General features: G+C 39.1%; 3 protein-coding genes across 5 annotated transcripts; 1 reads left to right on the top strand and 2 right to left on the bottom strand.

Moving 5' to 3' along the window:
• Positions 1-1,566: 1,566 nt before the first annotated feature.
• Positions 1,567-8,841, bottom strand: hgh1 (HGH1 homolog (S. cerevisiae)). Of its 2 annotated transcripts, none has more exons than XM_058632800.1 (10): positions 8,713-8,841; positions 7,852-7,964; positions 6,639-6,777; positions 6,379-6,516; positions 5,754-5,908; positions 4,965-5,065; positions 2,948-3,046; positions 2,613-2,704; positions 2,368-2,490; positions 1,567-2,158 (listed from the first exon to the last, which is right to left on the bottom strand). In XM_058632800.1, the coding sequence occupies exons 2-10, from the start codon at positions 7,959-7,961 to the stop codon at positions 1,937-1,939; spliced, it is 1,179 nt and encodes a 392-aa protein (XP_058488783.1). In that variant the 5' UTR covers positions 7,962-7,964; positions 8,713-8,841; the 3' UTR covers positions 1,567-1,936. The 2 variants fall into 2 exon arrangements, with proteins under 2 accessions (XP_058488783.1, XP_058488784.1); XM_058632801.1 differs by having other exon boundaries at positions 7,852-7,961.
• Positions 8,842-9,559: 718 nt separating this feature from the next.
• On the bottom strand, positions 9,560-14,380 carry zgc:153675 (uncharacterized protein LOC768179 homolog). Its single transcript, XM_058632856.1, has 3 exons — positions 14,089-14,380; positions 11,450-11,537; positions 9,560-10,965 (listed from the first exon to the last, which is right to left on the bottom strand). The coding sequence occupies exons 1-3, from the start codon at positions 14,095-14,097 to the stop codon at positions 10,679-10,681; spliced, it is 384 nt and encodes a 127-aa protein (XP_058488839.1). The 5' UTR covers positions 14,098-14,380; the 3' UTR covers positions 9,560-10,678.
• Positions 14,381-18,277: 3,897 nt separating this feature from the next.
• rbbp5 (retinoblastoma binding protein 5) lies at positions 18,278-25,084 on the top strand. 2 transcript variants are annotated; one of them, XM_058632604.1, is made up of 14 exons: positions 18,278-18,432; positions 19,104-19,129; positions 19,240-19,412; positions 19,611-19,751; positions 19,913-20,075; positions 20,420-20,529; positions 20,707-20,826; positions 21,068-21,221; positions 21,342-21,413; positions 21,498-21,615; positions 21,759-21,828; positions 22,162-22,397; positions 22,661-22,912; positions 24,714-25,084. In XM_058632604.1, the coding sequence occupies exons 1-14, from the start codon at positions 18,414-18,416 to the stop codon at positions 24,764-24,766; spliced, it is 1,707 nt and encodes a 568-aa protein (XP_058488587.1). In that variant the 5' UTR covers positions 18,278-18,413; the 3' UTR covers positions 24,767-25,084. The 2 variants fall into 2 exon arrangements, with proteins under 2 accessions (XP_058488587.1, XP_058488588.1); XM_058632605.1 differs by having other exon boundaries at positions 18,279-18,432; positions 22,661-22,738.
• The last annotated feature ends 445 nt before the right edge of the window (positions 25,085-25,529 follow it).

Here is a 25,529-nt window from a genome sequence, read left to right as displayed (position 1 = left end):
ACTCTGAGTGGAACGGGGAAACCTCGGCTTCTGATTGGCTGCTTCACTGAGCTGGTGAATTTCACAACAGCACAGACGGAGTCGCTGAGCTCCGCCTTCAACTCAAGTGAACACAAAAAACTGCAGCAGAAACGAGGACCAGTCTCAACATGTCCTCTGAGGAGGAGCTCCTCCTCCTCCTCCTGATCATATCATATCATATTATAAATCATATTACCTTTTTTTTTTTTTATCTTAGTGAGAATACATCATAGACAGTACATTCCCAAGCCCATAACCTTATCACAACTTAGTGCCCAACTCTAACTCTTACCCTGAGCCAAACCTAAAACCAGGTATTAACCCTGAAAAAAGCCCTTTAAAGTTGTGGGGCACAGACAAAAATGTTCCCAAAAGGTCAAACTGTCCCAACAAAGATAAGTTTGTAAAATATTTTAACATAGTGCATTTTCCCAAAATACTGTAGCCTACATGAACTTTTTAGATGTGACCTTGTGCTGCAGTGGAAAAACTAACTAAGACACTGATAAAGACACACCTTTACAGCAGACACACACACAAAAACACACAATTCTATCTCTTTGTGATACAAGTGTTGACCTGATTAGATAATGCAGATACTAGAAACTACAGAAAGTAGTACATTACAACTGCAAACCTCTGCTCTTCTAAAAGCTACACTTTTACTTTCCAAAACGGTCTGACCTTTTCAAATTGCCATCACTCTCTAATTTTAAACATGTCCTCACCAATGACCTGCAGTTTTACAAACATAATTTACATCACTTTATTAATAATCTTTATATGAGAATCCTTATTCAATAACTAATGTTCATACATTTTTAACCTTGATTGCTCTGAAATGTCCTTAGTGCAAAAGGCATTCACTTTATACAAAAATGTTCAGTCACATTTTTAATTTTAAGCATTAATGTTAACTGCAGATTCACTCATGAACAGTATTCAACTTTTAATAAAAACTGACGGATTTTAATAAATCAGTCAGTGGAGAATGGACCAGACGCCCCCTTCTGGTCAATCGGTGTAATCTGAAAACTGACACAAAGATCCAACTGTTGGGTTCCTGTTAACCAGAAATATTATTTTTTTTAAGTTCATCAGTCATCATCATCTCCATAAAAGGAAGAATAGAAATTTAAAATATTGTTCTTAGAAAGTTAAAAAAACATCACTCCTTCGTGAGTGAAATTGAAGTAAATGACTGAATTATTGACTGGCTAATAGGTTTTCTGCAACAGGTATCTTATTGTTTTTGGATTATCTGCTCCCCACCATGTTTACAATATAGCCAAAAAAAATGCTGATAGTGGATTGTGGGGCAAACACATTAGTAAATTTACAGTCATATTAATAAATACAAAACACTGAATGAACCAATTCTTCACACAAAAGTGTATTTTTTCCATTCATGTTGTGAAAGGAGGAAACAATTGAGACACCAAATGCGATAGAACAGATCGGTGAGTCTGTTTCTGCAAATGTCCTGTCATGTTTGATTAAAGCCATGTCTCTCTAATACTGTAAATAAACAGCACCATACCGTAGTTATGAGCATAATACATTTTATTATGTGGAACTTTTTCTTAAGTTATGTGCTCTTATGTCCACTTTTGTGAAGACCCCCCCCAGCACACACACACACACACACACTGTAAGGATGTCTCCGGTCCATAGAAGAGGGATGTGACTTTTCCCTACCCTTCCTGTTGTTCATTTTTTAGGATTTAGGATTATCTACATTACTTAATTTTGGTACTCCACAAATGATCATTCATAAGAGGTTTTGTGTTAATTCTTTTGCCAAGGGGGAGGGGCTCCACATACTGTAGATCAGGTTTTGTCCGATTTAACAGTCTCAGCATCCAAAGTTGTTTGTCATACTGTCTCCTTCTCCAAGCAAAAGAGTTCAGAAATGCTACAGAATCAGTCCGCTCTCCTGTTGTCTGTCTGTCAGATTTGCATCATTGTTCTTCTTTTTTTGCTCCTCCTCCTCTTCCTCCTCTTGTTTCTTTTGCTCTTCCTCCAGCTGCTGTTGTTCTTTGATGTCAGCCTCCTTCAGTTTATCCTCCACATCCTCAGGAATCTCCACCTCCATCAGGTTCTCCATTCCCTCCTCAGGCTCGTCACCAATCAGCACCTGGACAGAGACAATGGTGGCAAAGAGGAAAGTCAGTTTATTTGGTACACTCGGCTAAAATGAAGACAGTGTTCAGGTTTTTTTGATCACTGAATTTTTAAATATTCACCTTCACAATAAAAGCGCAAATGCTGAAAATTCAAGTGATTATCAATTGTGTCAACAGTCGTCTTTGTTGACCTCGTTCTTGAACATTGAGTCCTTCCTACCTGAACCAGTTTTTCACAGGTTGCTGAGACTTTGACATCCTTCTCCCACTTGTGAAACTCCCTCATGATCGGATAAACATTCTTGTCTTTAAGTGTTTGCCGGCCGGCTTTGGTCGCTGTAAGCTACACAAGAGACAAAAAGTGATGACCTCAACATGAAAACAAGAATCTATACAGTACATTTACTGTATATATATATATATATATATATATATATATATATATATATGTATGAGAGTTTGTACAAGGAGGAGTGTTTCCAGCAGCGTCTTTCTGATGTCAGGATCTTCCTCTCTTTTCTTGTCCTCCGGGAGGTACTGCAGGTCCACAGGCAGACCTGAGCATCACATACAGTCACACATGGGAAATTTGGAAATTAGTTTATTTGGGCCTAGATAAATACAACAAAATTATCTTCATGTCTTTAGTAGAAAGTCATGTCAATGTTGGCTTCGTTTATGCAAATGTGTAACGTTTTTGTAACAGCACGAAATACATAATGAGAGACTAAAAAAAACAATCAATCTGTCAGTTGATAAATGTGCTGAATTAACCAAAGTAGTTAGAAACATATTCTGACCTTCATTGTCTTCTTCTGACAGCTCCTCTGGACCAGCCAGTGGCAGCAGGAGAAAGGGCAGGATATCCACAGCATCACTCAGCAACCACTCATGATGGACTGGGCAGAATAAGGAAAGGTCAGATGAATGGATGTCGTGTTGCTGCTGTAACATATCTCACATTTGTTTTTGTCTCATTATGTTTTTTTGGCTCTAAGTAGGAGTGGGCGATACTGGACAAAAGAAAATCCCATATTTCTTTGGTTGAGCGATGATGATTACCGATCTCACTTCAGGTGAAGTTTCAATCCACTTCAATGACAAATCAATCATGTGTTGGTGCTAGCTCTTCCACCTCAGACATGCTTCAAATGCTGGTGTGAGCCAGGCTGGAGCAGGAGGTGCAGCGAGAGAAAACTGTTGCACACTTTTTTTCTTTTACCAGTCAATGTTCCTTTCAAAATCCCCCAGCTCCACTCTGCTCACGTGCCCTGACAATGGAGACCCTGCTCTACTCTCCCCTGAAGAGACGCAAACCCGAGTGTAGCATTATATCAGAAGTATGATCAAATACAATCCTATACCATGTTTGAAAATATACAGATAGAACTTAAATACTTGATATACTGCCCAGCCAATGTTGTCAATCAAAGGTCTGCTGTTAGGGTCACTCAGCTGGTGTTTTCCCTTCTGAAAGAACCTTTGGAGAATACCTTACTTTCTTCCAACATGGACACAGCTGAGTGAAGTAAAACTTTCAACATCTGGCTGAATGTAATTGGATAACAATGCCCAAAGCTACACTGCAGGTCTCATGCTCAAATGTTTAGCATCACACTAGTGCGGGGGTCTCCAATGAGTAGCTTGCAAGCTACCAGTGGCTCCCAGTCCCTTTCCAATTAGCTAGCCAAAGGTTTCAATATTCGAACATAAACCTGCTTACATTTGTATCCAGTCAAACTCAGACGTTTCCCTCCCCTTTTTACACTAAATTATTATTTGCCAATTACTTGACTATCAAACAGTTGTGCTGCTGAATGAATGAGTCGGCTACAACAACTGCTCCTACCAGTTAGAGTCCAAAAACATACTATTTTCACAAAGAATGGGAAACAGAGTTAAGTTTCACGAGTGTAAACGACTGTGTGTGTCAAATCATAGTTCAGAACAAGACTGTCAGATGAACCTCAGTGGATACAACTCTCCTGTTGACTGCATGCAGTGCCAGTCATCTCAGTAAATGAAAATACTGTATACATCACACATCAAGCTGTACATGTGAATACTCTTGTGAAGTGATACAGTGACATGTACATAATAACAAAATAAAAAGTGAATAAAAAAGTAAGAATATTTTTCATTTAATAGTGTGTGAGATATACGAGAAAGAAATGCATACAGAAATACGAAAGCACATGGAGGTGAATTAAATACTATTTTTGTTCTATTTATTGCAAAATGTGAGTTGTGGACACCAACATTTTGTTAATGTTCAGACAATACAAGCCCATTCAGTTTGCTTATAAGCTATGAGAATAAATGTTAAAAAAAACAAACCCACGAGTAGCTCTCAGCCATTTTCATTTTGTCAAAGTAGCTCTCAGGAGAAAAACCCCTGCACTAGGGACATAGAAATTGCAACAAAGGACTGCAGGAAATGTTCCTGAGTTGGTAAAAGGTGTTTCAGTGTGAACAAAATATGAAGGTTATTGAAAAAGGCTGTCACTGAGCACATCTAGTGAAGCTGTTTCCACTTGCAACAGTACCTACCTCAGCTCTTACTCTGTTCATTAGTGAATGAATCAACACAATAGTATCAATACAGATGGAGCCACCATCGCTTATACCCCAAAACAATGACAAAGTGAGCATGGGTCCACTTTCCCACTATCTGTCTATAGTTGTCTATGTCAATAAGTACAATCTAATGCTGGACTATAAATTAAATATACCTACAATGTAAAAATATGCGGGATGACTCTCTTAATATAACTTCATCTCATGTGATAATGAGGTGTATGTGTGTGTGTCTCTCACCATGGTCAAAACAACAGTTGTGCAGAGTGCCTATGACACCTCCCCTCCTTGTCACTGATGCCTGGTACTGAGTGAAGGGCAACAACCTCTGGACTACACACCTGCAAAAAACAACAAACAAACAAACAAACAAACAAATACACACAAACATACAGATAGTGAAGTAATTTTAAAATGATCGATTGTATAGGGCTTAGAAAGGATGCCACTTCTGTTCAGTGATTTGTGGAACTGCTATGAAGCGTGTCAAATACACTTATCCTTCAAAAGCACAGAGAATAAATCCTTTAGTATGAGTTCCATTCAGAACTCTTGAATATTCAGAACAAACCAACCATTTCACATCAATTTCAGGATCTAATTATCTCAGTTAAACTTTGATTCACATTACAATCCTTGATATTTTTGTAACAGGACTTTGGTATTTCTATCAAGCTCATGATAATATGTAATTTATGCAACATTTAGAAGGCTAAAGCTGATTAAAAATCATGAAATTTAACAAAATGACTGGACATAGTACCAATATCTGCATATAACATATATTAAAAAAAAAATCACGATGCAAATGTGAAACCAGAGCTGATATCTTCAGAACCTTATCCAGGATTTAGTTACTCACTTCATTCACTTCTTTTAATTATCACAGGCACTCTTTCAACTTAAACATCTGAGCAAATTTGGCCAATAGCTGCATATAATGGGTATGAATGATGGTTTGTTACATTTAAATGATTACAAAAACCTGGATGATGCAGCCCCCCCAGTCTCTCTCTGGCCCTGAGTTACCTGTCCTTGTCCATAATGAAGTTTCTGGCCTCAGGCAGCTGTGTCAGGTTGGAGAGCAGAGGACCCAGGTAGTGGAGCTTTGCATTCTTGTTGTAACCTTCAGTACAAAACATATCGACCAGCTTAGCCAGGCCAACCTCCTCCTCCTGGAGGACCTGAAACGGCAAAGAAACAACTGATATTTATTTTTGAGTTGTATGCATGCTCAAGCCCTTACACAGATCTGTGGCTCACTAATATATGGTGGATTCAAGCAGTGTCATAATAAATGGAGTGAACACCACTGAGTTAATATGGGATCACAATGGAGAACTGAATTTTTCTGTAGCTTATTTGTTGAAGCAGGAATCCATGCTTTAAAACAAAGCTGGGTAATATGGCCAAGAAAAGTTATCACGATAAAAAAAAAAGGTGTCAATATTGTGATGCATTTCAGATAGATACGATTTGAATCTGCGAATGTTTCAGAAACCAGATAGTTGTAGATTTAAACTTGGCAGAACATGGCAAATATCAATTGTTTAACAGAGAATATTTTTAAATATCAGATGAAAAACATTCAAGACAACAAATGCAGACATGAGTTTTGGACACACACACATATTTCCAACCATCAGTGACCCACCTTGAAGACAGTCTTACAGGTTTTCTTATGGCGGGTTAGGTTAGATAAGATGGTAGAGATTTGATCAGTGTGTGGAAACTCTGGATCCACAAAGTTCTTCAATAATAATGGAAGTACTTTAACATCTGCCACCAAAACCTGAAAGACACAATCAAGAAGATGTTGCTGATATATGTTCGTCTTCAAAGAGAAAAACATCACTGAGTACTAACAACAATAATGATCAATAGTGTATAACTTATAATCAGCTTAAACCTCACATTGTGTAAAGTCTCATCAGCTGACAGGTTGATGATGATGTGGTAACAATTCTTCACTATCACAATAGAGGGGTCAGTTGTCAACGCACACAAGGCAACAATTAAGTCAGGTTTAGAGCGGAGGAAGTGGCAGCCATCCCTGAAAACAAACAAAGAGAGTGTAGTGAAGGTTAGTGTTAATAATTCCAAAACACTCAGTGAGGAGTTTTCCTCCTGTGCCTGACCAAACATGTGAGAAAAACCAACACTAGTGATCAAAACTACGATAGTTTATTTTGATTTTAATCTCTTGTTCCTTGGGTCATTACTCAAATAAAACACATATAATAATCAAATAAACTATTTTGCCTCCACAGTAGAGGCACAACATCACAGCCTTAGATAGGGCTGAAATAATCTAAAAACAAAGTTGTTAGAAAAAACAGAACAATAATGTCATGTTGCTAAGAAGCTTTAAACAAATAATTCATAAAGATGGGGAGAGCCCATGCTGGTTCAGAGCACAGGGGGACGGGATGCTCAGAAATTTCTCTTGAAAAAAACTAAAGCAAAAGTATCTTCGAACATTTCAGCAGCTTGTGTTCCAGTAAGACGATTTATAGAGCTGTGCCTATAACAGTCTTCCAAATAAGTTTTTCATTGATAAGTATAAAAACATTAGAGGTGGGTCAAAATATCGATTTGTTGATACACAGTATCATTGCCCTTCCTCATGCAATACAATCATCGATACACCAGGGCGGATATTTGTATTTTCATTAACAAATGAAGGTGCTGTAAAGTAAACAGTCCCTGCCAGTTTCACTCGCCAGGCGTCACTACTTCATGTCTCAAATGAACAAGGGGAAACTTGAGCTGACGTTACCTGGCTGAAGAAGAGGGAGTTTACAGCAGGATAATGGCGGAGAAAGCTAAGTTAAGTTAAGATGCCCCATCCACGTTCAATCCATAGACTTTATACACTTTGTTCTCTATGTTGTGAATAAATAGAGAAATCCTGCACTTTCAACTTTTCACAGATGTTTTGTTTTCTTCATTTAGACAGATTTCATGATATATCGCTATATGATTGTCTTGCAATCTATTGATTGAATTATTGTATCGTGGATCGTATTGTGAGGTATCCTGTGATTCCTACACCTAAAAAAAACATATATTAAAAGCACAGTAAGCATTATTGATAGCCTCATTCCCCTCCTTATCGTCCTCCTACCTGTTTCCAGACAGCCCCAGGATGTATTCAATGGCATGACCTTTGACATCAGGACGTGTACTGGGGGTCAGGAAGGAGAGCAGCTCAGCAGTCTCAGAGTCACTCAACATCTTCTGACCGGTTCAAATAAACAGCAACAATATACCAATTAACCACTGGTTCACAACACACAAAATATAACTGTATATTATATGGTATACATATATGAATGCATACAGGTTTATATAGTATGTATATCCATTTTATATATTGTACTTTATTGCTTTTCTTCCCCTTTTGAGGTTTTAAATATCTTGTGTACGTTGCACTTGGTGCCCTGATTTAATAGATGGCACATTTCAATACACTAGCTCTGCTCTAAATATATAGACAACAAACTTAATTGAAGATAAAACTTTAAATCAAAAACCGGAGCTATATTTTACACAGCAAACTGACAGGCTCAGAGCTACATTTTAAATACAACATTAACTGCTCACTATCGTGCCATAACGCAGGTGCTATTTATATAATCAATAACAATAAATAACCTCCAACTCTAAATCATAAATACAAACACGATACGATACAGAAAGTTTACGATAAGTAAAGGTTATACATCCTGGCTGTTGTTTACATTATAGGTTACAGACACATTTCAGAAGTAGATTACAATATAAGACGCGCTGTTTCAAAAGCATTTTTGCAAACTAAAGTCAAAACAATCAGAAAATAGTTTTACAGACATTAAATATAAGTATTTATAAACTAATAACGTGTCAGTTTATCAAACCTGAGTTAGCTCAACTTTCACATGCTAAACCATAAACTGTTCGACGTTTGTTTTGGTTTTTTTTCATATGAGCTATAAATCAATCTTACCGTTCATGGACTAAAAGGCGTTTCCACGCTTTATCTCACTGTTAAAACCTCTAATAGTTCAATACATCATATAAAACCTCAGCACGAGAACGGTCACGTCACACATGTGGACACAGCTTCCGGAATAGATGGCGCTTCTTCTTCTTCTACTACATTCACTCACTTACTTCAGTAGTTGACACAGTCCCGGCTGGGTATTACTGCCCTCATGTGTTCATGTAATACAAGCTGAAAACCATACAAGGGACCTAATTTACAGTCCAGCCACTGGTTTATCTGGTGACACAAACAGAGTCAGTGAATATGGTGCTGATTCTGCATCAGGATGTTAAAATGTGCAATATTTCATTAAAGTTATGCAAATATACGTCATTCAAAACCTCAGAAACACCACTGTGGCATGAGAAGACAAGTCAGGAGAGCACCATCCATCTTCTACTACTTTAACCTCTTGCATAGGGCAAAAGGCGGGCTATACCAGGGACAGGTCGTCAGTCTCAGAGCAGGGCCACATAGAGACAAACAACCATCCACACTCACACCTATGGTCAATTTACCTTATCCTCAAAAAATGTGTGTGTTTTTGGACTGTGGGAGGAATCCGGAGAACATGTAGAAACCACACAATTACACAGCAATCCATTTAACAGTTCTATAATGTCAACTGACACCGATATGTGAACTAATAAACATATTTGGAAATGTGAGGTAGATAAAACCAATTCACTTACATTGCAATAATTAATTTAACACAAAAAACAAACAAAAAAACAACTATTGTGCACCTTTAACTTGAAATTTACAAAGACACATAAACTGAGACAGCAGGAAAGACTTGTTTGATATATTTAACTTCCAAACTACTTTTATTGATATACTGAAAAACAGAACACATACAAGACATTCACATAGTTAATTCCAATCAGCAACTACTCCCATCCACTCCAAATGTTGCACTGAAATGCTGATATTGCATATAAATGTTCACAAAAGATACCTGCACAACAGTACAGTGATCACCTTCTAGTTCATAGGTGCAGTTCGACCTTTACTGTCTGACTCCATTTGGCTTTTTACCCTCACACAACTGTCACACCGATTTGAACGCTACTGAACGCTTTCTTCTTAAATCTTACACAAACGGAACTTGTTCAGGTCTGATGCAGCATTTTTACTATTTCAGAAACACAGAAAGACATTTCAGAAAGAGTGAAGCTGTGGAAAAGCCCTGTGCCCAGTGTTGATGTTCATGTGATTGTGCCTACAGTCTTCAGACATGCTGGACAAAACACCTTCCTGGGCTTTTCAAAGGGATACAGGTCAGACGCAGTGAGGGATGTGGACTGAACAACAATGCTGACTCCTCACTTCCAATAAACAAATGTTTTACTTTTCACAACATAGTATTTTTTTCTGCAGAGATTTCAATATCACGTCAATACTATTGCAAAAGAAAAGAAAAGGAAAAAAAAGGACTAAAAATCAGCATCTTAATTCAGAAAACATTTCAACAAATGTATGTAGACTGCAAAGAGTGAAGAAAATAAGTGAAAAGCAACAGTCTGGTTTGTAAACAGATAAAAAATATTCAACAGCATCAAGAAGTTCACCACATGCTTAAGGTGATCCCAGTCCATGTAATCTTCCTGGAGACAGATACTCAGTTCCAGCCATACAAACCATACTCCCTGTTGGGAGAGGATTGTATGAAGCATTTCTGTGACTCAGCATTTCTAGCTGGTAATTATGGGTTGTTATGGTAAAGTAGTACAATGGAACTATTAGGCTTGATTGTGATGATTGTAGTATTACCATCAAAGTCTAGGACTCTATAGAGACAGAACTATGATGTTCAAGGCCAAAAATGGCATCAGAAGGCACTGTGAAAGTTTGGTTGGCAGCCTTTATCTGTTGGCTCAGGCCGGGGCAAGACCATCATTTATCATCCTCCTCGTCCCCGTATCCTTCACTCAGCCTTGTCTTTCCTCTTGGCAGTGAACGGGACTTTATTGGCTACCGTCGAACCCACTGTAGAGACACCACCAGCCACGGCGGACACGCCACCCTTCACCAGTCCCACACCCATCGAAGGCACGGTGGTCACAGCCGTTTTGGTAATCTCCAGGCTCTTGCCTCCCACCCAGGCCACTCCACCCACTGCTGCGCCAACAACGCCCTTGGTGACATTGAAAAGCCCACCAGTCACCCGCCACATCATGCTAGGGGGAGCCACCTCATGGTCCTTGCCAGAGTCTGTAAATAAAACAAACACAAGACGCGAAGCATCAATATTAATGCAGGTTTTCCACGATCATACATGCAACTACAACTAATTGATCATCATTGTCAGCCAATACTGATATTTAGTTTGCCACCATATACAACAATCAGTCACATTTGGGGATATCATAGAAGGTGTTTCAACAAAACCACCTAAATGGTTGGTGACTAATGGTCAGGTGCCCCAGAAATACTAAAAACCTAATTGTGCTTCCTCCAGTAACAACTGTGATACTGACTTGAGAGCTGCTTGGGGGAATAAAATGGTTTTAAGTGTCACTGTTGTGACACAAATAGCAGGTTAGAGTCATAGCCATGCTTACACAAACAAACATATTCCCCTGACAAACCAACTGTTTCTAAAATGGTAGCAGGCAACAGGCAAACACAGATTGCATTATATTCCCTACTGATATTTCTGCATTTAATAGCAACCAAGGGATGGCTCGCTGCTTACCCTCTGTAGGCTGGCTGTGGGCGGGTTCAGCTTCGTCTGTGGCCATGCTGGTCCCAGGGTGGGGCTCCACGATAACGTTGTTCACATTCTGGAAAACACAGGAAAACCCCAATGTTTTCTTTATATTGAAACATTTCTTGCTTATATGGCTGAATTTGAAAACTATCATGTCCATAGAGATTAAGATCACAAAATGCCACACACTAAAATCTGGCATCAAATGTAAAGTCATAATTATTTTGTTGACTCCCATTAAACCAGATTGATTTGAAACTAAATGTATATGCTGTCACAGTTATTTATATATCATATATATTTGAGAATTAAAAATATTCATGGAGAAACAATTATAAATGTATCAAATTGAATTTTATCATGATCAATCTACAGACAAACCAGGGCATTTAACATTGTAAAAATAAACTTGATCAAATGGAATCAACAATGATCTTGGCTTATGAAGCTGCATGCTCATATTTTTACTGCACATATTCAATTACTGAGCCTTAATTTATTTCTTCAACAAGCCTGATGCTCATGTTTTCATTTATTAGAGACAATCTCCTTCATTGAAAGGCACATCACCCTCCATGTTCAGCTCTTTCACAGACCAGTGCTAGTCACACACGTAGCAATCCTGCTCTGCTCTCTCCCCTCTCATTTGATTGCTCAACACCTACCTCACACAGCCCCCCAGCTGAGTGCAAGGCTCAGGAAGCATAACATGCTGCAGGACAATATGTACTTCTCTGTCGCCACTGATCACTTCTCTTCACCTCTCTCACCAAGAGTGAGATAAGTTCCTAAATCACATCTCCCACTATTGTTTAATGCTCAGGTAACATCCAAGAAAGCATGTGCTCATCATAAGTTGAGTAACCTCCACTTATTTAAGCCTACCTTACCCAAAGGGTGATTATTTAATGTCCTTGAATTCTTCTACCAGAATGTCCCTGTGATACAAATCGGCCTTAGATGCAGCCCCTCCACTAAAATGGCTCTACAGTTCAGTCAGTGGTAGATGCTGTTAGGACGAGACAGATACAGCTCAGTCTTCACTTCTTCTTATCTTATTGGAAAAATGAGCAGCCTTTGATACAATGAACCTTCACATCCTACTACATGTACTGATATTGACATCTTGGGCAAAGTGCTTCATTGGTTTGAAACCCTTTCTAATCAGGTGTACTTTTAAAAGAAGACGACATGTCCCTGTCCTATCTACACACCCCACAATGGTGCCTTGCTGCTGTGGCCCTTCACATACATCTGAGCATTAAAATTGCCTTATGATTATCAATCCTATTCTGACTGTATTGTCTCTGGGTTGGGGCAATGAGCATGATATACAGCACGAAAAAATATTAAGCCTTACCTGACTCTCTTTACCATGTCAGCGAACTCTTGGTACTCTGGTAATTTCTTGCATATAAAAAAAAATGCAGTGCCCTGCTGGCTAGTCTTCCATCCCGCACAACGTGGAACTTACAAATTGTGTGAAATGCTGTGGCTCGTCTACTCTTGATAGTCAGGCACTGCACTTCAGGGTCTACACTCGTCATCAACATAAAATACATCATATGAACTTAAGGTCATCACTGCATTTTTCCAAGGAATGCTGTCTGACATTGTCATCCCTTGCTATCAACAGTCACAATCCAGACCGTTAATTGCTTATGATTTCCCAATGGTAGAACAAGACTCAAAATACTATCAGAGTTTCTTCCTTTATCTTCAAAAGCCATTTTAAAGACTTGTCTTTTCTTCTACTAAGATGCCTATCTTTACTGGATGTTCAGTCCACTTCTTGACCTGATGCCAAACATTTTGTTTAATTGAACAGATTTATCTCTTGAAACTCTACATCAAGGTCTCCTGCTGTCCTGAAACTTTGGCGTTGTTGTCCCTCAGTGATAAGTCAGTGACAGGTTGTTGCAGAGAGATTCAGACCGCAACTAAACCATGACTTGGCTTTAACAGAACATATCCACATTTCACATAATTCAAGCTAAATCATAGCTCTCTGACTTTTCGTTTCTTTGATCCATATGACAAAGAAACAGAACAACAAAATCATTTTGGTTTGTGGGAAAGAAAAAAAAGACATTATCATTAAGAGAATTTGGAAACAATGATCAACACGTCCACATTTTATGGAGCAAACAAGTAAATGATAGATTAATCAATTATGAATACAGTCTTTGTAGCAGCTCTAATTCCCTGTGTTTTTTCTCCTGACCCACAAAATGGGCTCAATCTCGAGGTCAAAAGCTACTACTGTGGATTATCATCATCTCTGATAATCTGCTAGCACTCTTGGATGTGAAAAGCCAGACCTAATGATGTAAGAATGTTTTTTTTGTGTGTGGGGGGTTTGGTTTTTTTTTACCATGAGGTTCAAGCACTGCTGGGTCTGTGTTAAAAATTAATTGTGATATCTCCTTTACTGCTATCAAATGGAACATGTATAGACAAACTAAAAGGCCAAATATTCGTGCAAACTAACCTGTTGGTATATTTGAGTTCCACATCATCACTGATTAAAATGACTGCTATCGTCGTGCTATTAAAATCCACACCAATATGAAGCACTTTTTCACACCTTTAACGTTAAAAATGTTTCGGCAGTTGAACCTTACCTTCACCATTGTTCCCCGTGTCTCTTCTCCTCACACCTGGTTAACAAACTGGAGCCTGGCGCAGCTTCTGTTTGAGCCTCCGAACCAAACTGTGCGCGAGTTTGTTTAACTAATGTGTTTCTCGGAGAAACGCTGCGGCTTTGCAGTGTTGAAGGCCGTTTCTTCTCGGTTTTAACGCATGTACTGGCAGCTTTTTAACTTCTCTTAACTAACTGTTACAGAGAGGGACACATACGCAGCTCTCTTTTCTCTCTGACTGTGCTTTGCCGACGTGGCGCCTTCAGCGTGTACACACACACACAGACACGCATACACACACTACACTTCCGCTCATATCCTTCAAGTTAAAAGCCTCATATGTGGCGAGGTCGTGGTTATCGAATTTATCTGATGTGCTGGACATTCTGCTCACACAATAAACATGAGATAAGTTGCTAGACGTTGTTATTTGTTGTCAGGACCTTGGATATTCTCTTTTAGCAGGTGCATGGCCAAGGACATAGTTTGGCACCAGCCACCGGTGGGGCCTTAAACTCTATCTCCACTGGTCCCCGGGCCCCCATTTGAGAACCACTATTCTAAATGATAATTAAGTGCAAATGCATGATAAAAGGTTTGATATATAATAGACAACACCTCTCACTCCCTAATTAGCATTTGAATGTCATTACTCACCCATTGTTCAATACTATGTGCGATAACCTTTTTGTACTTCTTCTATTAAAGGGAGCACATTGTTCATAAAATAATTCTATATACATGTTTTTAAATATTTCTATATACAGATGTGTTTAAATATTTCTAAAAGGTTTATTGCATTCTTTTAACAAATCTAAACTGATGTAATTCACAAATTAAAGCTCCAAAACATTTGGTTATTTTTGTTGTTCAAGATATCACTATTTTATTTTACAATAATTTAATAATGGTAATAATTATTACTACTAAAATAATAATAAAAGCTTTTCTAAGTAATTTGTAGGTGTGATTAAAAAAGAGATGAATTAATTACAGATGATAATTAATTAATCGCTCAATTTTCTAAAACTCTTGACAGCACTAACTGTAATTGCGAAAAAACACCAATACAATACATAAAACAAAGCTACATAGCGGATTATAAAATTGTCGCCAAACACACCCTCTTGGTCCTTAACGTCCACGTGCCAGTGAACCGGTAAATTTCTCAATGAAAAACCAACTCCCTGTGCCCAATGAGGGAAGTAACATAATCAAGAACATAAACTAAACTGTGGATGTTTCTTTTTGTTTGTGGCCATCTCTCTTTACTGGCTCAATGTTGCTGTTGCCTCAATCTGTCTTGAAATTTCCTGTATGCAGCGTGGGAATGTCATCAGGAAACACAAAATCTAAATACTGCTACACAGAAAGACTTGTGTGAGCTGATAAGTTTAATCAGCATGGTATGAACTCATTTGACAGGGGTTTGAATGTAACTGACATTAGTTCATGTTTAAACGTTACTCACTACATCTTTAAAACATTAGTTGTCATCTCAGTGGCTGTCATCTTTACTGTTTTGGGGAAAAAAATCTATTTTTAGCAGACAGAGATTCTTAATCCAAATAAGTCAACTCATGGACATTGCAGTTACGTGGTATTTTTACCAGGGCTCCTCAGTGGTAAATGTTTTCAAATAGTCCTTGAGGTTTTCACTCGGCAATGTTTATTATCTTCACTATTACATTGGCAATGCTGCTCAATTTAATTTATTTGGGGGCATTTTATTATGAAAACAGGAAGTCACATTGTTGGGAGCTGCAGCAGCTCCAGGTCCACGTCTATGCCCGGATTCCGGCATCATCACTAGCGACAACAGCCAACTGTTATACTTTTGAGAACTTGGTGTTCCGCTTCTCTACACTATAGTCCATGTTGATTTAAAAGGAAATGTATGTAAGGTGAGATGTGGTGCATCTATATGGATTAACATGCAGTGAAATAGTGTGTAGATGAGTCAGTGGTAGTGTTAAATGTCAACAGTGGACACACACCCACACACACATGTGGAAAAGTAGTGTGCTTTGAGGAGAGTGTTTAAAATTATTAATCCAAGCCAAATCTCATGGGTCTTCAATGAACCATTTCACTGTATCAGTCTCTCAAAATCACAAGCAAAGGGAATCACACATATTTGCATTCCATTCAAAACAGAGCTGCCAGTGTGAGAAGCAGGAAAGGAAATAGAAAAGTGGGCCACATGTGACAAGTTTAACTGGACACTTTTATTTGAACATGCTATAAATGACCATTTAGCTGTGTTTTGCTATCATTGCCAATTTATCAGAAAATAGCATGCATTTGTTAACTGCATGAATCATGAAGTGTAGTGAGGGACACTGAGGAAGGAATTAGTAAGGCCAAAAAGAAGCAGGGGTTAAGCAGTTACATTGGACAGGAGGATAGAAAATATGAAGACAAGGCAGAAGATTCTGGGTCAGCTTTTGAATAGAATAGGATGATGAAGTTGAAGATTTAATGGACATCTGGAAGATAGCAGTAGTGCAGCATTTATATTGGAAGCTGCCGTCAAACTATGGAGGACGAAAAATGACAAACCAATAGATAAATACATAAATAAAACAATGAATAAATAACTATTGAAATAAGTAAATGAACACATTTTTTTAAATTAATTAATAAATACAGAAATAATGATATTATAAATTATAACTGTATTTATCTGTCACCTTCCCTGGCCACAGCAGATTGTCGGTATCATGAATTGCAAATTTCACAAAACACACACTCTTACAGTCACAGCAGGAAAACTCATGTTGTGTTACAGCTTTCCCTCATGTGACTGATCACTGGACTGAACACAGATCCACATCTAATGTCCCCCAAGGAAACATGAAGGACATTGTCCACTAAACATTTTTTATATATATATAAATCAAACCGAGAGGTAACGCTATAAATTACAAATATGATGACAGTGGTTTCAAATGGTGAGCTAATTTGCAAAATCAAATATGAACAACAACAAATAGGATTTTGCCTATTTTTTTAAAAAAAGTTTTTATTTTCAGGAAACCCCCAGTTTAAAACAGCATTTCAAAATAAAAAGCGGTTCTATCGCCTTCATACGACTGAGTGTTTCACCTTTTCATAAGTTTCCATTTTAAGCTGTTGCTCACTGTGACACACGTCTCCATTTTAGCATCGGCAAATCTGTGATCGACCTCAGGGTCTACTTCAAAAAAGTCGTGATTGTACAAGGAGCGACGTTCATGCAACAGAAGTCAGCATGAATGTAGTAGCATAGGTTACTGGGCGCTTTCTCAGATATCCTAGATTTCTTAACTCCACTTTCGTACCGCAGGGCCCGGTGTTGTGCCGAAAAGAGACTGCTTGCCGAAAAACGACTGCCCCCGACGGGAACGCACATCAGTTCAGAGGAAGTGAGCGTAGGTCTACTCGTAGATATACGGGTCAGCTGGCAGGCGCAGCACCGAGAGAAATGTTTTTTTTTACTGTGCAATAGAAATGTCCTGTAGCCCAAGTGAAGAGGCTACGGAAAAAGACTGCGCAGATAAAAAAAAGTAACCTGATGTTATCATAATGTAGGCTAGTTGTCAACAATTGATGAGGGTAGATGCTTTACCTTGCCACTTTTATTGTTGTTATTATCGTTGCTGCAATGTGATTTTACACCGCTTTGATCTATAAAAAAAAGTTATATTTCAATACCTTTTATCTGCGCCGTTCTTTTTCCGTAGCCTCTTCCCTTGGGCTACAGGACATTTCTATTGCACAGTAAAAAAAAACAACATTTCTCTAGGTGCTGCGCCTGCCAGCTGACCCGTATATTATATCTTCAAATAGACCTACGATCACTTCCTCTGAACTGATGCGCGTTCCCGTCGGGGGCAGTCGTTTTTCGGCAAGCAGTCTGTTTTCGGCACAACACCTGTTCTACAGCCTTAGCAGAGCACTGGATGTTTCCTGCAAGGCAGAAGTAGTCGAACTGAATCATTACACGACGCCTGTAACCAAATCCTGCTTTAGCCTGAACCCCACACCCTCTTACTTCAGTATCACTCGACACATAAATAAACACATTTATTTAATCAATTAATTAAATAATTAATTCGTGTAAACCGAATAGAAGCGGAAAAAAATGATGTCGTAGTCTTTTGACTCAGGCATATTCTTCGTCGTATTGTTTGGGGTCCTTACACTAGAGGCTCGGCGCCAGTCCCCCGGCTGCTGTCGTAGCTAAAGCAGTAACGTGTAAAAATCTGCGTATTTTTAATTAAAATCTAACTTTTTGGGAACTTCGGATCCTTCGTCGTCCAGCAATGAATCTAGAACTGCTCGGTAAATAACAAAAACACAACACACAACTTTCGTGTATCGTTTCTATTTCGTTACGTGCTTGTTATGGTTAGCTTTGTTAGCATAGCGGGATAATAGGAGACGATACAAGTTACATTTAAATCGCATATATGTAGAGCTACAATGTCAACCATATATGCATTTTTTTTGTCATTTAGACATGTCTGAATCTACATGTAAACGTTTTTTTTTTTTAACGGAAGCAGCCACAGTGTAGATAAGCTAACATTGACCGCCATACACTGTCTCTCAATACACTGTATGTCAATGTAAAATGGTACTTTGTGGGGCGGTATCATCGTTATTTGTAATTCATTTCTTCATCTTTTCACTGTGAGATGAAAACAACGGACATCCGGTCCACATAATGAGTCTTAAAATTATCATATAAATGTACTATTATTATTATTAAATAGTATTTTGTGCAGATTACATGTTTTGCATCATTTCCAAAAGAATTCCTTAATTTTAATAGATTTTCCCCCCACTAATGGGATGTTTCAATTATTATTATTTATTGTCAAGATGTGGTTAATGGAATAGTCAGTTAAAGTCAGCCAATTAACTGATTAATTTTTGCATTCTTCACGTATGAATGTTACTTTGTGGCGTTAAAAGCGTTCTCAACACTAACTTGCTTATTCCTCTTCTAGAATCGTTTGGGCAGAACTATCCAGAGGTAAGCCATCAGCTCGTTAGAAATCCCAGTTATTATATTTGCAGTGGAAATGCACCCAGAAGCTATTCAGTTGTGACACAAATGTTATATTATTTGTTTTTTTGTGTTAGGAGGCAGATGGCACCCTGGACTGTATCAGTATGGCCCTCACCTGCACCTTCAACCGCTGGGGCACCCTGCTTGCTGTGGGTTGCAATGATGGACGCATTGTCATTTGGGACTTTCTCACACGAGGCATTGCAAAAATCATCAGCGCCCACATCCATCCAGTGTGCTCTTTATGGTAATAAACATCATAAATGTTGTCATGTGTATTTTCCATTTCATACACCAAGTAGATATAGATATATTTCAGATATACACTATCTACTTTTTACCTGTTTGACCTGCTTGGAAAGCACAGAAATATGACAGAATATACAAATTACTTCTTACTGATGAACTGCAGAATGCCCCATTTTTGTGTGCGTTTGTTGTGCAGCTGGAGTCGAGATGGCCACAAGCTAGTGAGTGCCTCCACAGACAATATCGTCTCACAGTGGGATGTCCTGACTGGAGACTGTGACCAGAGATTCCGTTTTCCCTCACCCATCCTGAAACTGCAGTGCCACCCAAGAGACATGTAAGTGATGTGAGAGCATATTTAAATGTTGGCAGATTCACCTTGCGCACCAGTGACATCCCTTAAAGGATTTTTGCCAGTTCACTCTGTCTTGATCAATGATAAGCGAGTGTACTTTGCTATTTTATGACCGTTAATTATGCCTATTTTATTGCTTTTAGGGACAAGGTGCTGGTATGTCCCATGAAATCAGCACCAGTCCTCCTGACTTTGTCAGACTCCAAACATGTTGTCTTGCCTGTGGACGATGACTCAGATCTGAATGTGGTGGCAGCCTTTGACAGACGGGGCGAATACATCTACACAGGCAATGCCAAAGGAAAGGTCAGCCTCATTCATCGTCATTCAGCCAAACTGAAATATTCTCATCGATGCATTTAAAGGTCACACAAGTAAATCTGAATTTGACTAAAGAAGAGCTCAAGTTTCTTCTTTGTTTTTATTGCCCCCTCAAGCATTCACAATCTTAAATAAGCCTTGTGGCAGATATCGTTACATACAACTCTCCACCGATTGTTAAATTTGTGTCTCAATTCCATCAATGAATGATGTATTCTCATCAGAGGAAGCAACATTTATACATTTTCCACTAACATTTTCTACTTAAAGTGTTAAAAAAAAATTTTTTGCTCTTTTTTTCCACCATCATATCTTTCTCCCTGTTACAGATTCTGGTGTTAAACACAAACACTCAGGAGCTTGTGGCATCATTCAGGGTGACCACTGGTACCAGTAACACCACTGCCATCAAATCCATTGAATTTGCACGCAAGGGCAGGTAAGAATTGAACAGGTCTCTCTATAATCTTAGTATACTCAGTTCTACTCATTCTAAGTTGATTCTGAAACAGATCTTTATTACAGTATAAAATGTAGGGTCACAGAACACAAAGAAACCTACTTGAAAGCGTTGTTTTTTTCCTTTTTAATTTTACTTGTTCTGCTGTCTGTGCAGTTGCTTCCTCATAAACACAGCAGACCGCATCATCAGAGTGTATGACGGCAGGGAGATACTGACATGTGGCCGAGACGGTGAGCCTGAACCCATGCAGAAACTACAGGATTTGGTCAACAGGTACTTCACCACAGGCTGCAATTTCACTACAGTACACCAGGGGTCACCTGTAGTGGAAAATAAAGATTATGAAAGGTTGCATTAAAGGTTGCTCTGAAATAAATTGTACGGTCTTGCAAACATTGCAGGGTTTGGCTGAATTTCAGAGCTTGAGTAAATGCTAACCCTTGAAATAGTCACTTTTGGTAGTGCTGCTTCTGTCTCTTCCACTGATCCCTTCACTCTTCTTTTACTTGTTCAGGACTCCATGGAAACGCTGCTGTTTCTCTGGTGATGGCGAGTACATTGTGGCAGGCTCAGCCAAGCAGCACGCCCTCTACATCTGGGAGAAGAGCATTGGCAACTTGGTAAAGATCCTTCATGGCACCAGAGGAGAGCTACTACTGGATGTTGCTGTAAGCATTTTAGAACTTAACTTCTTTTCCAGTACAACATAGACAAAACCATCAACACGACACTTTTGTTGATGTAATTGACCTTTATTTTTATTATATATATAATTGATCCGTCTTCAGTGGCATCCTGTCCGTCCAATCATCGCCTCCATCTCTAGTGGAGTGGTGTCTATCTGGGCTCAGAACCAAGTGGTAAGTAGACAGTAATAATGTTATTCAGGGGGCTGTTAATCAAACACAACTAATAGCTGTGTTGATGTGAATTTTTGGTTGCAGGAAAACTGGAGCGCGTTTGCCCCAGACTTCAAAGAACTGGACGAGAATGTGGAGTACGAGGAGCGAGAGTCCGAATTCGACATTGAGGATGAAGATAAGAGTGAACCTGAGCAGACAGGTAATACACACCAAGTTATTTTCCCTTTTTCATAGTGGCTGTGGATGTTCCCAAGTTCAATAAATCCCATGAGACAAACTGCTTACTTTAGGTTCTGTTGTCAAATTATCTTACTGACTATTTTTAACATGTTCATGTTGCAGGTGCGGATGCTGCAGAGGATGAAGAGGTGGATGTGACCACCGTTGACCCCATAGTTGCTTTTTGCAGCAGGTGAGAGAGAAAAAAAACTACTACATCACTGTTCCCTCACTGATCTGAGTTATTTTTTAAGTTGAGTTTCCATGTCCAGTGTCCAAAACTTTAATATCTAAGAATGACAACAGAAATATCAGCTTGTTACTGGCTCAGCACACACCACACAAATGCTGTAATACAATCAATCCAGCAGCATAAGATCCTGATTCTGTCAATACTTTTTAATCTAGTTAATATCATAGGATTTTATCAACATTCACTAAGCAATGCAGGTGACAATTATGAATAATCTAAGGCTTGCACGAAATATTTACCAAGATAACTGAGAGTCTTGACTGTGTCCTGAAGCGATGAGGAGCTGGAAGACTATAAGGCACTGTTGTACCTGCCCATTGCCCCCGAAGTTGAGGATCCAGAGGAAAACCCCTATGGCCCCCCACCAGACTCCTCAGTCCAGCCTTCTGCCACAGAGGATGCAATAGCTGGCGGTGACAAGAAGCAGCGGCAACCTTCATCTGAAGGAGGTCCAGCCAAAAAGAAAGCCCGCACCACCACCATTGAACTGCAGGGGGTTCCCAGTGATGGTATGATGGAAGAACACAACAGTATTGATAAGCATTGAGTGATGCATTCTCTGTCTGTACAGTATATACCCTTCTTATTATATTGTAGTAATTTTATTTATACCAAAGGGTGACTAATGACTGGTTATTGAACTGAACATGTGTCTAATTACTGGATGCACTTCTACATTGCTGTATGTTACATCTCTTTCTAACTTAATGGTGAAGTCAATGAAGTGTTCTGTAAACAAATGACACCTAGTCTGTCCCCTCTCTCTCCTCAGAGGTACACCCCCTATTGGGTGTGAAAGGGGATGGCAAGTCTAAGAAGAAGACAGCAGGTCGGCCCAAAGGTTCCAAAGGTAAAGACAAAGACTTCCCCTTCAGGCCCAAGCCTTACAGAGGCGAACGGCCCTCCTTCCCCATGGAAGCCTTGGGCAACTCTGGCCCGGGCGTTGGAGGAGGAGGAGGAGGAGGAGGAGGAGGAGGAGGAGGATTAGGGATGAAGGGCAGGGCAGAGGGGGGCCTGGCCACAGGTAAGCATGCCACTGCCCCTGCTGCTACTGTGTCTGGGAGCTCTGCTAGTTCTGCTTCCCTGCTACTCTGACACCTCACCAGCCCAGCCTGTATCCAAAGCATACCCGCACCCTACCCCTTTCTGTACCGCTTCCACCTTCCTAAGCACACCGCTCATTGACAAAACCAATACACACATGTATTAAAGCCACAGTCTGTAGGTCAGAACACAGTGATAGGAATTCCTCTGAAAAGACAAACACAGTTTGAGCAGTTATCGAGTAGTTGTGCTTTATTCACATTCAAATACAGAATGTGACATTTCTGCTTTAAGATATTTAAAAATGACAAGACTTGGGTTTCTTTTGTTAAGCGTCTTTGAGTGTCCTGAAGATCACTATAGGAATTTGATGTATTATTATTAGGTTATTTATTTTAGGAGTAGTGTACTTACATTAGCCAAAATGTCTCCAGCACTCCATACTCCATGTCCATATAAATCAGTATTTCTATTTAAGATAAGGGACCATTTCATTTTGGTTGCCTCTTACGTCTGCTAGAACTCCTGCAAACCCCTTATATTAAATATTCCATACTACTAGTTATTCAGTGCATTGTCTTTTGTTTTTTCATTTTATTGTGTGTATTTTTCACTCATGGTTCCTTGCTGTTTCCTGTGCCTCCTGCCACCAAAGCTCTCCCCATAAAGCACAAATGCTCATGATCCATCATCAAACTTTGTTATAATTTAAATATTTTGGCTAAGCGTTATGTTACACTAAGTGAACAGTGCAGTGCAAAATATGCAGAATAGGAACAATAAACTTAAGTCTGGACAACTAGTGCCATAATCAGATGTGCACATCTCCATTTCAGAGAGCAGACAGATTTTCGGCACCACAGAAATAGTGTTGAAGCGGGCATTTCTGCTGCTTCATGATTAACCAGGCACTCCCATGGGAGTTGCTAGACAAATTATGTGTGGTTCATGTTGTTTTTTTTCCCACTTAAACGATCGTGTTCATTAAAGATTTGTCCAATTACATCATTGTATGATCACACATTTCAGTCTGTTTTAACTTAACACTCATAACAGAAACAAAACAACCCCCAACAAATTACCATTTGCTCTTCTTTGAGTAACATTTGAAATAATTATCATAATGATCAGCTGTCAGAAAATTAGTGAGACTTTTTTTTAAAAGTCAAACTATCTGTTAATGAACCACCAGACTCATTTGTCACTCTAAGATATGATCTGCCTGATTAGAAACAAGATGTTTGTCCTTATAGTCAGAGGATGTATCACAGTCGATGTATGACGACTCCTCTCTTACCCACATTATGTCTCTCAGACTGTGGCTTTAGACTGTATGATCTCTGCTAACCTCAGCTGCAGTTTCTGGGTAATTTGCTGTCATTTAAACGTTGGTGAAATTAGACTGTGGTTGGCAAACGGGTGTTGACGTGGCTAACGGTCAGGTGGCACAGCTTGTTTCCTAAGAGGCTAGCTGGCTAGTCTACATCTACTTCCTGCTTGGCCTTTGACCCTCCTGCTCCTACTCCCACCTCACTCCTTGGGCTTGTCATGTGTCATACATGTTTTGTCTGCAGCAGTGTTGTCGGGTCCTGACTTTTCTGTTTCTGTATGTGAGATGTGGGGTGATGGTGAATGTTAATGCTGTATACATTGTCTGAACGTATCTTACGTTCAGCCTTTAATACAAGTTTTAACAGCTGTGGGACTCCCAAAATGCAAGATGTTACACTTAAAACTATATTAGTGATGTGTCAGTCTGACTGTATGTTGTTTTCCTGTAGGGAGTCTCATCTCACAGTCATACAAACAGCATGACATTGGAGGAATGGACTGATTACTGCTGGTGGAGGAGCACCAACAGGCTCTGACAAAAAGACATTATTCCTGATGTCATGTACAGACTGAGAGAAAGGTGTTTGGTGTACACAGACTATTTCCTCTCACAACCAGAACACTGGGTTGCAGGGAAACTCCCCTGCCTGGATCACACACAGAGCGTGAAGCAGCTGAATCATCACAGTAGATATCACATGTCCTCTGTCTCAGTCGAAATGATCATGTATAGTATGCCTGTGTCCTGATAGTGTGTATGGGGGTGTGTTGCTTTTCATTTTGTTTTTATACGTATTAAAACATTGTGCTTTATAAATAATCTGCTGTGTGATCTTTTTTTTTTTATCTGGAGGCCCAACTTGATTATTGAGGGTGGAAAAAATATATCATCTTTACATTAAAATGAAAATGGAGGAAACATGGCAGAGAATATGTTTTTCTTACATATTTGGGCCATCATTTAAACTTATTTCAATTATTACTTTTATCACAATTTAAGAACAAATACATTAACACTCACATTAAACCCCACATTATTTGATAATAAAAACAGGCTTAAAAACATCAGCACACGTATGCAACATCATGTTACAGTGACATTATATAGTAAAGTTAATTGTGAAATGCCAAGCAGTATGATGGCACCTAGGGTTCCCAGACTTTAATAAAAAGGTTCTGTTTTTGAATGCAGCACACGTTTATGGCACTCAAACCATTCGAGGTCAGTACAACAGTACTCTGCCAGCATTTTAGAGCTGGGACCT

The sequence above is a fragment of the Solea solea genome, chromosome 6, assembly GCF_958295425.1.
Source record: "Solea solea chromosome 6, fSolSol10.1, whole genome shotgun sequence".
Classification (NCBI taxonomy): domain Eukaryota; kingdom Metazoa; phylum Chordata; class Actinopteri; order Pleuronectiformes; family Soleidae; genus Solea; species Solea solea.
This window is presented reverse-complemented; position numbering and strand designations above follow the sequence as displayed.